Source organism: Betta splendens, chromosome 9 (genome assembly GCF_900634795.4).
Source record: "Betta splendens chromosome 9, fBetSpl5.4, whole genome shotgun sequence".
In the NCBI taxonomy this organism is placed as follows: Eukaryota; Metazoa; Chordata; class Actinopteri; order Anabantiformes; family Osphronemidae; genus Betta; species Betta splendens.
Window position 1 is genome coordinate 26017398 of NC_040889.2, and position 14275 is coordinate 26031672.

General features: G+C 42.3%; 1 protein-coding gene across 3 annotated transcripts in view; it reads right to left on the bottom strand.

Annotated features, from left to right (window-relative positions):
- arl15a (ADP-ribosylation factor-like 15a) overlaps positions 1–14275 on the bottom strand; it is a 69881-nt gene that overhangs the window by 24471 nt on the left and 31135 nt on the right. For all 3 annotated transcript variants that reach the window (XM_029161582.3, XM_041072208.2, XM_041072209.2), the window contains exon 4: positions 13576–13784. In XM_029161582.3, coding sequence (XP_029017415.1) covers positions 13576–13784 — 209 coding nt within the window. The remainder of the gene's footprint in view (positions 1–13575; positions 13785–14275) is intronic.

A 14275-nucleotide genomic window follows, 5' to 3' on the forward strand; every position in this document is an offset into this window, starting at 1 on the left:
CAGGGCTCAAACTCTAATAATGGCAGCGAAAGCAGCAGAGTAACGAAAAGGTGCCAAACTCTCTGCTGTGCGCATGAGCGCAGTAGTGCACACACATCTGTGAATCCCAAAACTCTACAGGTGTGCAAAGCCAAACACACATTCACACAAGCCCTAACATCTGTTCGCTTCCACGCCCAGCATCACAAACCACCTCTTCTCCCTGACAGCTATAACAGGTAAAGTCATATACTGTTTACATGAAAGACAATCCTTGCCGATGCAGATGAGCACCTCCCACGAACCTCCCTCCTGGCAGAGCATACCAATTTCCACCTGGATGGTCTTCAACTATGTGCCAGGAGGATATCACGGCAGCTCCATATCCTCTTTGTGACAGTGTAATTCCCTCTGCCCTGCAGCGATGTCTGTAAAACTCAGACAGTTTACATGTTCATGTAGCTACATTGCACTGGGGAAGACTGACTTGCCAAGTATTCCGTGCATTCATTTCATTTCTGGCACACACCGTTTAACCCCTCCAAAATGAACAGTCAAAATCAAAGGGGGAGGTGTGCTGCTTCTTTCTTCCAGTTTAGCTTACGGCAATCAAAAAATGATTCCGACATTTGAGCTAAATTAAAATGGTTCATTTAATTCTGAGTAGAAAAGTAACGGGTGAAGAGCATGAGCACTGCAATGTACCGCATTAACTTCCAGACATTATTCAACCTAGGTATGCTTAAAGAAAACATGTATAAATAAAAATGAGTCGTAATTAGGCAACATTGTATTTTATTCAAGTACAAAGGGTCGCTCTCAAAATGCATTTAAGTCACTTAGTTTGAGCATTTAATTAAAGATTCTACAACACAAACCAAAAACCTCAGCTCACTGGCAGTTTGAAATCTGTGATCAAGGGTAACATGTTCAAAATTAAATAAAATAAAGTTCAGTGAGTCACACAATTATCATTACAGGCTGCATTAGCCTCTGGCTAAACATCAGCATGTTAATGTAACAAAGAAAGAAAAAACAGCTGCAGTTCAAGATGCTACATTTTTCATTCAATGGAAAGAGGTCGGACCTTAAAGAGGATGTTATAACACCAACGACACCAAGACACGTCTATATGAATCATCCCAACTGAGTGAAATAACTTCCTACGGTGTGTGGGTTCTGGGCTGCCCCCTAACGGGAAACTCGAGGCTAATCTGTCACTAAATATTTGTGGGGCTGAAGAGAACTGATGAGGCAAACAGAAAGTGTATGTGTACGTTTGCGGTTGAGGTTGTATGTACGTGCAGTGTTTTTGTAAGAATAGAACTATCCATTACATCTCATCACACACCATAAAACCTTCACTTTAGTTTGAAGATAAACATGATATATTAATATAGCTTGAACAAAGGCGGGCCGGTGTGGATGCACGCTAAGTACAGTATGTGAATCTCAAATCACATAATAGTCAAGTTATTTGACAGACTTTAATTTAAAAATGCAGTCTCTCTCACACCTACACAGCTGTCAGACATTTAGTGTGTCTCTGAGTGTCTGGCTGTCGGACAGCAATTTCATTATGATGTCTAAATTGCTTTAACAACTGCATGTCTTCAGTCAGGCTCAGACAGTCCTGCAAGTGCTATGTGAAAACAATTACCAGGGAATTAGGGGAAGGATTTTTGGACATAGGATGTTATATCAGAATGAGCTTAATACAACTACTGTCACGAACAACGCATCCAAAGGAACTAGAAGAAGCATATGTTCAATGTTGTTTTAAACCGATTCGCCATTCAGGCTAAGACCAAACACCCCCTCCCTCCGCACCAGGCTAAGGCTATCAGACAACTAAAGCTGCAAAACTAAAATGACCTGGTCACTGGTAAACCCTTTGTGAGAGTTCCGTCTGGTTGTTCACCGACTGCACTTACACAACTCAGGGAGTAATTGATTTTATTTTAAGGTAGAAGCAGATTTGTTGTCGCTTGGTTACACGTGTGTTCAGTTCACCATTTTCCAAAGAAAAGCTGAAATTATGAAACAGCTGCAAAAAAAAAAAAAAAAGGAAAGATAAAGTTTTTATGGTCAGAGCTTCAAGTTGTATTTATCAACTTCAAGAAGAAGCTCCAATCATCTCCAGATACTGATTTTCTAAATGACCCAGACTCCCATCAGTTCTGTTCCACTATCTCTTCCCTCTCCATGACCAGATCGGTCCCAGCACTGTGGTCCTGCCCTTCTGGCCCGCAGGTCATCGGACGTGCCGATTACCCACAAGTCCTTGACACAGGACAAATCTGAGCGCTTTCATCTGTGTCGGTGGGTCACCCCTCAAAGCCTTGTTACAGGATTGGCGCTCACCAATTAGCACAATTACCTTTTGGCAAGCCGCCGGGCGTGTCACATGGCACAAGCTTTGCACTGATGGTACCTGACAAGCCCGTAGGTCGGACGTGTCTGCCATCGCAGGGGGTAGGTTGGTTGCAGGGTGACACGGAGCTGACACAGGAACCTTGTCAAATATTTAGCAATGGCTCAAGAACGTTTCAGGATGTGAAAGAGGAAACACAGAAAAATAGGATTCAAATGAAATGTGAACCCGAAGGTCTAGTAAGCTCAATAAAAGATAGGGGAGTCATTACAGTAAGGCAGAGTCAGTCATGGAATGGACTTGTGAAGTTCTTACATCAGTTTTAATAAATCTACACCGTCATATATTCTAAGCTGCCGTTTGTCTTCTTAAGACTTGGTTTGAGAGTCTCGGTTTGCTTAATGTTTTATCCAGAATGCTCCGCTGAGGGGCTCTCTTGTCAGAGTCTTTGAAGAGATGAAAAACATTTGCAAATAAAGTGGCTTTATGGAGGGAAATCCAACCCAAGCAAAGGTTCCCTGACTTAAAAAAATGTAAAGTACAGGAGGATAACATCTGGAGGTGGTTGTGCCATGAAGGAATGCAGACGCTGAAGCACGGAGAGCAGAGCATCATTATATCAAGGTGAGTGTCTACTGTATATGTAAGAATACGTAGGGAATCGGCTTGGAAAACATAACATATGAGGCCAAAACACATAACCTGTAATGCAGTAAGTGCTGAAATCTCTGACAGACCTGTCAGCGCTCAGATGTTGATTTATGATCGGGTCTCAGGTCCCGGCTGAAGACAAGCCTGGTAACTTAACAAATCAGCAGTGACGGATCAGAGTGGGGTTAAAAAAAGCTGTATAAAAGCTCTATAAACGGGGGAACCCAAGCACCCGGACCCTCAGTGGATACATGAACCAGAGGCAGACGGATCAATGGAAATGCTCCGATCAACAGTTCAAAGACACACGATCACGTGACACACGTTGGGTGAGCCCAGCTTTTAGGTAACAAAAAACCAACTAATGGAACGGTTTCTCTAAAGACAAGCACGCAAATATATCAACTGCTCATTAATACAAAGGTTTGATAAGACTGTTATAACGAGCTAAAAATATAAAGATATAAACAGCACATGCAAAACTTATGGCCTGAATACAATTCATGTGCTGGAAAAAAAAAAAAAAGAGGTGCAGACGATGGCCAGGAAGATTGCTCCTGTTCTCATTTGCACCTTTGTGCTTCCTCCGTCCTCTCGCTTTTCCTCAGCCTCGTCACTGACTCCGCGTCTGCCTACGGTGCTTGAGATCACTATCTCCGCTAAGACAAGAAGCCAGGAAGTGTTTCGTCTGTCATTATCACAATTCACCCAGCGTTGTGGTTTTCCTCTTCCCATTAAATGCCTTCTTTATGGTTTCCTTCTCAGGGATTCTGAGCACGTTAGTGTATTTAAATCCTTCCACCTGAGGACAGTAAAGCAGAGGGAGAACGTGGTGTCTGTGTTTGGAGTGCAGCTGCATTCCTGGGGGTGAGCCGTGAACTGACCACACAACATCACTGTGAGTGGGAGTGGGACACAACAATGAAGAGAGATTATAGCGCAAACGTTTGCGCATGCAAAACACAACAGGCTGATTTCTATTGAAGCACACGTGTGTAAAAGTGAGCACATTCACACAGCTGCTCATGGAAGGGCGTGTTGGAGCGTCACACCTTGTCTGACAACACTCTGCTGCATCTGGATGTTTTAAAGACAAGACGAGTTAAAAGAGCAACCTAATTATCTGGCCTGAATACCAAAGAGTCCCAAATGAAAACAATCCCCCGTCTCCTCTTCATTCTTCCTGTCATCTCACAAAACAGGTAGATTTTTGCAAACCACATGAAACCTGCAGAGAAAAGCCTGCCTCAGTGTAGCATATTAATTGTAGATAAAAATGTACACCTAATGACCTCAATAAACAGTATTGCAAAACTGTGATTTATATCAGTGAAATAAAAAAAGACAGGATGCAAAATCCATCCTTTCCCAGAAGTCATTATGCACAGAACTGATTTCAAAACAGCTGTGAGTTACTTCCTGTAATCAAATCAGATGGACCACCTGAATCTGTCAGTTGCTTCAACCCGTGGGTGTTTTATATGATAATCTATTAAAATTAATTTAAACCATTTGGAAAAAATACAAGCCGTGAATAAAGCAGCAACCTCATGCAGCGTCTGATAGAGAAAAAGACTTCAAACACATTACACCACAGTACAACACAGCTGCACCTGATGGTTTTAAGATGGTTTATGTTCTGATGTTAAACAATATTTCCTAACAACAGGAGAACTTTGCAAAGGGCCTCTAAAACCTGACTGAGGAGCCTAAAGACTCTGCCTCCCATTCTCTCCTAAGAACCATTAGTAGCCGTGCACTGAGACCATTAAATTGGTTAATCGTGTACTTGAAAGTCTTTAAAACCTGATGGCACTTAATCATTTAATGCTCTGTTAACTTGTCTTTTTATGCTGCTACTAAGACATCAGGACTATTTACATTTTAGCATCACTTTAAAAAAATATGTTTATGACTTTGCAATATTCTGCAACTGGAGAGACTAGTTTAATCAGCAACTTCATGTTAGGGACGAATCCTGGTCAAAAACCTTCATCCAGCTTGTAACTGGACTGACCACTGTGTTAATGCTAGCTGAAGCTAAAGGGCTGACCAAACTGCTAAAGTGCTTACGTTTTTTTTTCTCCTCCTAGTGTTTGCGCGAGTTATCAAACAGCTTGAAGCTTCACCTCTTTCTGAACTGGAGGAGGGATGACATTGATGTGTGTGTGGCCTGGGAAAACGAGGATGGATTGCAACTAAATTTGTGTCTGGCCAACAGAGATGCATGTGGCCAAGTGTAAATGAAAGTGTCTTAAATCCCATAAATCTATCAGACACTTCATATGACTGGTGTAAATGGAGTCATGGTCTCACAAAAAATATTTCAGTCCAAAAAACAAGTGCAACTCTCAAAACATAACGCTCACTGTTAGTTCATATGGATTTCAGTCAAGCTGTGTTATATCATTGATGAGGTTACATAAATTAGAGCACAATCACCCCAACATTTCTGAAACGTATACACAACACGTACAAATAGAGAATATGCCAGAAAAATGATTGTGGTTAAGTTAAACACAGCTTTGAAGAATATGGTGAAAGTCCGGTGCATGTGGCCGCTCGACTGTGGGGCAGATGTATGTGAAAGGGTGCAGTCTGGTTGTCTTGTCACAACATTGAGTTTGAGCCCTGAAGACAGAGACAGCGTTATCCGCTTATTGTCATGGCGTGTAGTGCTGCGAGGACTTGAAGCACCGAGACCCGGACCAGAGTTGGCCGTAAATCTTCAAGGATTGAGTTGGACACTTGCACGATGATAGAACTTTGTCACTGCATCGTGTTCACTGCACAGCGAGGTTAGGAAAGAAAAGCACTTTCACGCCAAGTTTGTGACTTCAGTGGAACATAGTTTTGTGACGTGTTTTTACTACTATTAAACACAATAACAATCATTTTACAGATAAAATGATGTGGTTCCCAAACTGTAAATACGTCTGGTTAAACAGTCAGAAATCAACGTCAGCTTGTATTAAGTTCATATTTCTCATTTGCATACACTTGTGCCTGTGCACACATATTCACACACCTTCTTGGCTGAATACATCCCTGAATCTCCACTCAAGTGGAAAAAGACCCCCATTACTTTCTCTAAAGCTTTCTCACTCTCTAGTAGATTCCCGGTCAACATCCACCCCGTCACCCTCCCTCAAAATATCCTTGAGGAGGGCAACTGAGAGATTAAGACCCTTCAAACAGGGTCATGGAGATCAATGATCAAACAGACAGCCAGGCACAGCCCCCACGCCCCCACTCCACCCACTTTATTTCAGGAAGCCTGATAATAGAGACAAAAAGTTTGGCTAACAATTACTTCCCTACACCATGACCCAATCACCCTTTAATCTCTGGTGGTGGCCTCACCTATTGCTGTCACTGACAGTTCCACCAATCACCCCTCAGAATATCCACAATAATTAATGTCAAAAATAGAAAAGTGTCAATCACACGATCACACCTGCCTTTCTGTTTCACTTTCTGCCTTCAACAGGGGCACACAGTCATTGGTCAAATGAGACCACTTTCATGGAAGTAACAATTCGTTGGTTGTGGGTTTTCCATCATTGTGCGAGTCACATTCCTATGGACCACAGGAGAACTGAAGCTGGCTGCAGAGAAACGCACTCAGCTGTGGGGCTGGTGAGGTTGTTCCCTCCAGAAAACATGCTTTCCGATGAGTTATAGGTTTTCGTATGCTGGATTAGCTTCAACATTTTCAGAGGTAAAAACTTGAATATTTTTACGGGGGGTTTGCTGTACAAGTGGGGGATGAGAAAAGGAGGACATGGAAAGAAATCAAAGAATGAATCACACAGTCTGCCAGACCATAAAGGTATTACCCAGTGGGTGCATCTATTACATAAAGCATACGCTAAGAAAAGAAGGTATGGAATTGTACCATTTGTCACTAGAGCTACACATTTTTGACAGAAAGCTCTCAGAGTCAAGCAACTGGTGCAGTTTATAGTATATGGCCTCAATGTTCTGAAAGGAGTTGTGTGTCAAGTTCAGGGTAACCACGGCTGCTCAGATGAATGAATGCTAAAAAAAGAGCAAGAAGGGGGACCTTACACCACACAACAAAACATTAACCTAAGGATGGAGACGCACGGGTGACGCCACGGCAACAGGCCAACTCATTAGATCTATGCAGTGCAGATGCAAAGTCTCACCTCACCACTCATCAGATGGCATTTCAGGGTATGTGTAATGCTTTTGTTCACTGTCTATCACCCCCTCTCAGCATGTGCAAGTGTGTCTCTGTGACACATTGATACACAGTGTGTAAGTGTTACAACGTAGAACTTAGATGAGGACGTCTTTAAGTGGATGGAAAAGGCCACAGCACCTTAACAGCTGCCCACAGAACAGAACAGAACAGAACAGAACAGAACTCGTCCTCCATGCTCTGTTGTAGACTGGTTCCTGTGAGGGTATGTGAGGGTCTGCTGTCCCTAAAGACACTCATTCTAAAGACCAGTCTGGGTGCAGGTGCTTTTACAGTAAAGAAATTTAATACATAATAATTGACAGGAACAGTTAGAACCTGAACTAAGGACACCGTGAGGTAAACACAGTGATATATGGTTGAAGCCTGCAGCCTGGAAGCATTTCCCTTCACTCACTTATGCAGGTCTTTGCAACAAATGATATGTTCTTGGCTTGTGACTGTGTCCGCAGCGACCAAGAACAAAATTATTTTTGTGAGAGAAATGATGCTCTCCAGGATCAGCTGAAGGCACATATGAAACAAACAATGCCTGCGTCAAAGCGCTCAAATGTGTGTGTGTGTGTGTGTGTGTGTGTGTGTGTGTGTCTGCCTGTCTGTTTTTGTCAAAACAAGGCAAATTGATGATTAATGATTGTTTCCATGCTGGTTGGTGAGGAGGTGAAAATCTGTCAGTGTCTCCATCCTGCTTCTCAGCACTGTCGTCTAGATTTTCCGGAAATTGGGAGAACAAGAGCTGGGACAAAGTTAAAAACACAAAATAACAATTAACGTCAAGCCCCTGTAATTCACTGGTAGGGTACAGAGCACATCCCACTAGTGCGTGACGCATTCAAGTGGCTGCCGCTCTGTCCGGTGTAACTTTGTCACAATGCGAACGCAACATGAGATTTCGATTTGGTACACTGGAAACAGATGTTCTCCAATTCATACCAGGCGTTGCTTCCTCGCTGTAGACTCAGGCATGAAGGGACTGCTCAGGAACGGACTGACTCGAGAGTTCGAGTGTTTGTGTGAGTGAGCAACGGGGGACTGGGAGTGTGAAAGAGAAAGAAAGAGAGAAATGGGGTGCTTTTCCCAGTCAGCCATCTGGGACTTGACCACAGCGCTCCAGTGCTTCTGTACTCTGTTTCGACGGAGAGCCATCATCGTGGTTCTCAAGGTCAGATCTTGTGGCTTTGTTGTTTTTCCTCCTTGCTTCTTCCCCACTTCAACATAGAACAACTCCACTTCTATTAAACCTCTCATCTTTCTGCCTCCCTCCGTGGGCTCCATTATTGTTTCCACTCTTCATACAGTATCATCGGTTTCGGTCTGTCCCAGACAACAAGCACCAATCCAACCAGGAGACCTTCACCTCTGTCCACACATTGACAGCATTTTCTAAAACAAGAGCCCCTCGTGGATGCAGTCCATTAGGCCCAGCCATCCAAACAGACCTGCTTTGTTGAGGTGTTATATCAACAGGGTGACCTCCCCTCCACTCCTTCCCAGCTTCCTTGGGCCCCCCAAAGGCAGGAGATTGATGTCAACAAGGAATTTTGTCCCACGTTTCCATCTACCTTCTCCAGACCCACCCTGCCCCTGAAAAACACTTCACCAGCACAGAGGCCTTTAACAGGTCCGCCGAGCTGAATTACCCCATCGCCACCTTCACCTCACCCCTTGCTCTAGCAGCGCCAGAAACACCCTAAGTCACTAATGTGACACAGTAAACAAGGAGCGCCCCAGAAAACTGCACAGGCAAATGGAAGTTGGTGTGTGTGCTAAGGAAATGAGCCACCTTGTTCTGTCAACACAGAGGTTGCTGTGAGAAGAAGGCCAACAAGGAGACGTCATTTGTGTATAGTGTCCTCGCCAGAATAGCTGCCAGTAGACCTTAGACCAACTAAATTTGGGCTTGTTTCATGGGTGGTGCCTGTCAAACATTCACAAGATGCAAGGACCTGCAGCTGCTGTCTATGGAGATTTACAGAGTTCAGATGGAAACTGGTTACAGGAGGCAGGGGTCTGCAGTGGGACGTTTGCAAAATCCAACACATGTTCCAATAAAACTCCATAACAATACATAATTTAGTTCTTCTGGGGCTCTAATCCGATTTTGTAATCTAGATTGTGTACAGGCGTTCGGTGACAGATCCACTACATTGTTTCCATAACAAACCTCCATCAGTAGACATCATGCAGTGACAGGCCAAAGCAAAGTTCATGATTACATGTAGGAAAACGTAGCAATTTTATGTGTGTATTATATAAAAAAAAATGGTTGATAAGAACATCTCCTTTCTAAATGACAAAGCCTCATGTTGCATGTCATTATTTCTTGTAATTACCATTGTCCCGAAACACCTCTTCAATTATTACTGTGAACCTGAAGCTGCTATGATTGATGTCAGTTTATAAATGTAGCGTGTGTTGCTCACGTGTGTGTACACACTCTTTCTTCTCGGAAGATCTGAAAAAATACAATTTCATCCCAATACTTCTGAAAAGCAATGGTCATAAAGACAGCGGTGTCACATGGTCCTCATGAAACCACAGTCCCCTGTGAGAGGGACTGGAGACAGGGGATTGAAAAAGAAAACTGTGGACAGACCTGCAGAATTAAATCCATGCATCACGTTCTGTATACACAGAAACCTTATGCGTGACGTCTTGTTTTAGTTTTGAGTGACATGCCTAATAAACATTTAGACATGCCTAAATCGTTTAAACATTTTAAGGGGATTACTAAGGATGTAACCAGACTGATTCTTCTGAGAATGGATCAAGGGTTGTCATCAATGTGTTACAGTATATCACAGAAAACACGGTTTAAAAATTTTGAATCACATCACAAAGTGTTATTTCTCAAAACCAAAAGACCAAAAGATACAGTGGAAATGTTGTAAATGGCTTGTAGGTGAAAATGGCTGAAAAGTGGCCATAATATGTTAAACTGAAGGTTCATCATTTATCATGGTTGATTTAGGTGAATAAGCTGTTAATACACATAATTTTTCCATGCAATGATCCCTTTTGCCCCTTATATATTCTCTGTCAAGTGTAGCTTTGATTGTGAGAAAAAGTAGGCAGGACAATTTACTGTAAATTGTGGGTGTTGCCCCAAAACCTAGGACCAATTATGACGTCTCATTACAAATTGAAAAGAATTGTAAAAACTGAGCAACTAACCGTTGAGATGGGCAGAGGGAGGGAAACAGACTCACCTCTCCAAGCTTTAGATGAGGTGCTCAAATGGGTAGTTCTGGCAGCTCAGGCTATGACTTTTATTTACAGTAGACAAAGACTGAGGTTTTTACTTGCGGTCACACACAAGAACAAACATACTCTCGACAAGACCAGAGAAAAAAAAAAAACACTGTACAGGTACATGTAGGTACAGACCATACAATTCTTCCTATATACACGTAAAAATAATATTTAATAAGATATATTTGTGGGACCTTCTGTCATTACTTTGAATCAAAAATAATTATTTACATCACTGTAAAAAGAAGAAAGTGTAAAACATATATCAGATTAGTAAATTAAAGGTTTTATGATAAAGTGGAAAACCGATATAAACTAGAATATAAGAAGGGATTGTTGAATTATAAGCTTCTATTTCATTTTATTATAGTTGATGGCAATACTGTAGGCATCTTATACTGTACAAGGCATTGAACCCCAGCACCTCTACAGGGGTTACACCCAGTACACACACACACACACACTCCTAATAAAATAGTAATATGCTATGTTTGCACCAGTATAGATGGACGCAGTGACATTAGGACATTAGCCATCGCTCCCCGGGTTCATGCTGAGGCCGTGCTTCAAACAACCAAGACTGACACTTTAAGACACAGGAAGTGGCACATCTTTATCTGTTAAATTTTATCTTCCGCTGAAGAGAAACACTACTGTGTGTTGGGAGTAATTCGCCACCTGTGACTGACATACACCTTAGTACTTTTAGTGTAACAGGGCTCTTCAAAAGAGCACTTTGACAGCCATCATCAATGAGTAATGCTTTATTATTCCAAAGTTTCATAGGTCATAATAAAAATGTTAAGGTCTGATTGCATGCTGTACAGTATAGTGACCAAAAAATAAATGAACCTCCACCTCACATGTGTGACAGACCAGGGGTTAAGCTTTTGAGATGATAAAAATAACATAAAGAGCCGATTCATGTGCGTTTAAGCCTCATACCTGTTCTTGATTTGCGGTAACATGTTATGTAAATAAAGTTTTAGTACAGGACGTGGAGCCTATTTTATTATTATGTTCAAAGCTCAATGAGTGAGGTGAAAATTCCCCCAAAGTAATCTGAAAGCAATAGGACGTGAACCTGGTGAGAACTGAAAAGAAACTTAAAAAGTTTCACTTCACAGTGGTTAGTTTACACATGAGGGGTTTGCACTTTTGCACTTTCCAGCAGTTGGGTGGACTATAATGTGTCTCTATTTCCACTATTTTACCTCAACAAGACCAAATAATTTATTAATTCATTCATGTACGCTACATATACGTATTATAAATGCAAAGGAACACAGTGAACCAGAAGAGGGGAAGTCAATAATTTATCTCATAGTGGGTCTAAAATTCATCTTTCGTCTTTGCAAAGATTACTCATGAGTCATTGAACACTAAGTGCCTTCAGTGACACAGCCATGAGTCAGATGCTAATATGCACAAGCAGGCATGATAACACTCACAATGACCACACATCACACAAGGTATTACAAAGAACATGACTTTGTTTCAGCTAAGTCCTGTATAACATACTGTATATAACAAATAACTAGCCTAAAGTGGGTTTTTGGAATCAAGATGACTCTGATATCAGCTCTATAACTACAATGTAACAGATAGAAGTGCTACAGTGCAAGTGCAGTCAAAACCAGCTTCCATGTCTATTCTGATTAACTTGCTGAATGCAAGTCATTCATTATGAACTGAGCCTGCCCCTAGGAAACATCCATGTCAACACCCAGTCACATTAGCCGGTCTCACGTGTCATCAGTGTTTGCAAACAGTTCAAAAGCTCAATACTTCCAGAAACCGATGCAATGACAGATCAAATATGGCAGAGGACACATCACGCGAAGACCGTTAGGAAAGTGTGGGCAGCTTCCAGACCCGATTAATTAGGTACAATATGAGGGCCAACAACGAGACCAGTGCTGGTTTAAAGCAAGCAGAAGCCATTTAAAACATCTATAACATCACTGTGTAGCTTGTGTCGAGTACACCCAACCCACAGTAATTACATGGACTGATTTAAGTGGTGTCATAGGGTGTACTCAAAATCCTCTATAACATTCCAGTTTAGTTCACAGTAACACTCATGTCTATGTTACAGGAAGTGCAGATGACTCTGTTCAAGATGATTCAGAAGCATTAAATGTGCTCTTCTGGGTGATGCATATGTATCTGTATTTACAGTATGTGTATTTATCTTGTGAATGTGCAAGAAAGTGATGCTCCAGATTTTTGAAACATGAGTAAACCAGCATCATACTCCACGAGGAAGTACAGCAGCAGAAGTAAAGAGGGGGAGAGGAAGCCAAAGTACAAACTAGGCAAGACAAGACCGAGGCAGAGAAAACAATGGTGCAACAAGCATTCTAGTGGAGTTGCATTTGACTCCTGCCTCTAAAAGCAGTGATTAACTCTGTCCTGACGGGAGGTGATGATATGACCGACTGCTCCGTGACTGCAAAATGACATTTGTACTATCTTCCAATCATTACAGCATCGCCGTTGCTGCTGCTGCTGCTGCTGGAGTGATGTTCAGCCAAACAAAAGTTAAAGAAATAACAGAAAGCATTTGTACTTATGACGTTCTTTAACAGCATGTGGTGGAGACGCTCAGAAGCTTGATGATTCCTACGCAACGCAACAAACACGGAGCCAAAACATCCTACAAGACAAATGCATTTGTCACCTACCATTAGTGAACCAGAAAAAGCTGGTTCGCTGTTCCAAGATCAGTGTGGAACAAACAAGACAATGACAAACAAGACACTCAGCCTTTTGTTTTACTACAAACCCTGCTCCTCTTATCACCACAAACTATTGCAACAACCAAAGCTGCAGTAATTCTGGGCGTACGACTGAAGGTCAAGGAACAAGGTGTTCATCAGTCCACTGGGTTATTAATGAACACACCTGGCTCAGGGTCTGGCAGCAGTAGGCGACCTTGGATTCATATTCATGCAATCTCACACCAGCACCATATGCACATGGTACATTATCCACAGCCCGCTCCTTTATTTGTGTGCTAATGACACAAGCCCTCCATACAACTAAAGTAGGAGCTGTAATGTTTCTAAGGTGTACGGATTGCAGTTACTTGGTTTGGCGTCCTAGCGGCAGGCTTGTCCTGGTGGTTGGCGAGGATGAGGAAAGGCAGTGTGCAGAGCTGTGGGTGCTGCAGGGCGGAGTGGAGCTCGTTACGAGCCGCCTCCAGGTCCTCGTCCGACGAGGCGCTGTCCAGCACGAAGACTACGCCCTGTGACCCCTGGTAGTAACGGCTCCAGTATTTCTTGATATTGTCAGCTCCTGCATACAGATGGATGAGGTCATTAAAGATTTCTGGGAGGAATCACCATCATAACTGGTGCTACTATTTGTAGTAACAGAATGTGATTTTCAGCTTTTTTTAGTACAGACTGATCGACAGAAACACATAAAATACAGTCTTTTCCCCCGTTCGTGCTCAGATGACTAAATGTCTGCACTATTAAACAAGTACCTCCTGTCTGTGAGATGGACAGTCATAGTTCGCAACAACCACTAAACATTTACAACACATTTTTATTATATTACTTTTCAGTTCATGAAAAAAAAAAAACCCTGTTCCTCTTAAGGTCAGGAATGACTGATGACAGCTGCTGGTGTCGCTCTGTCTTCATTGATGGTGACAAACTCCACACCACAAACCATGATGTGCGAGTCATATCCTCCACGTTACTCATGCTCCTGGAGCTTTGCAACATCTTGCTCTTTCCTTCAACCGAAATGAAACTGAAATCCGTTCATCCATTCACTGA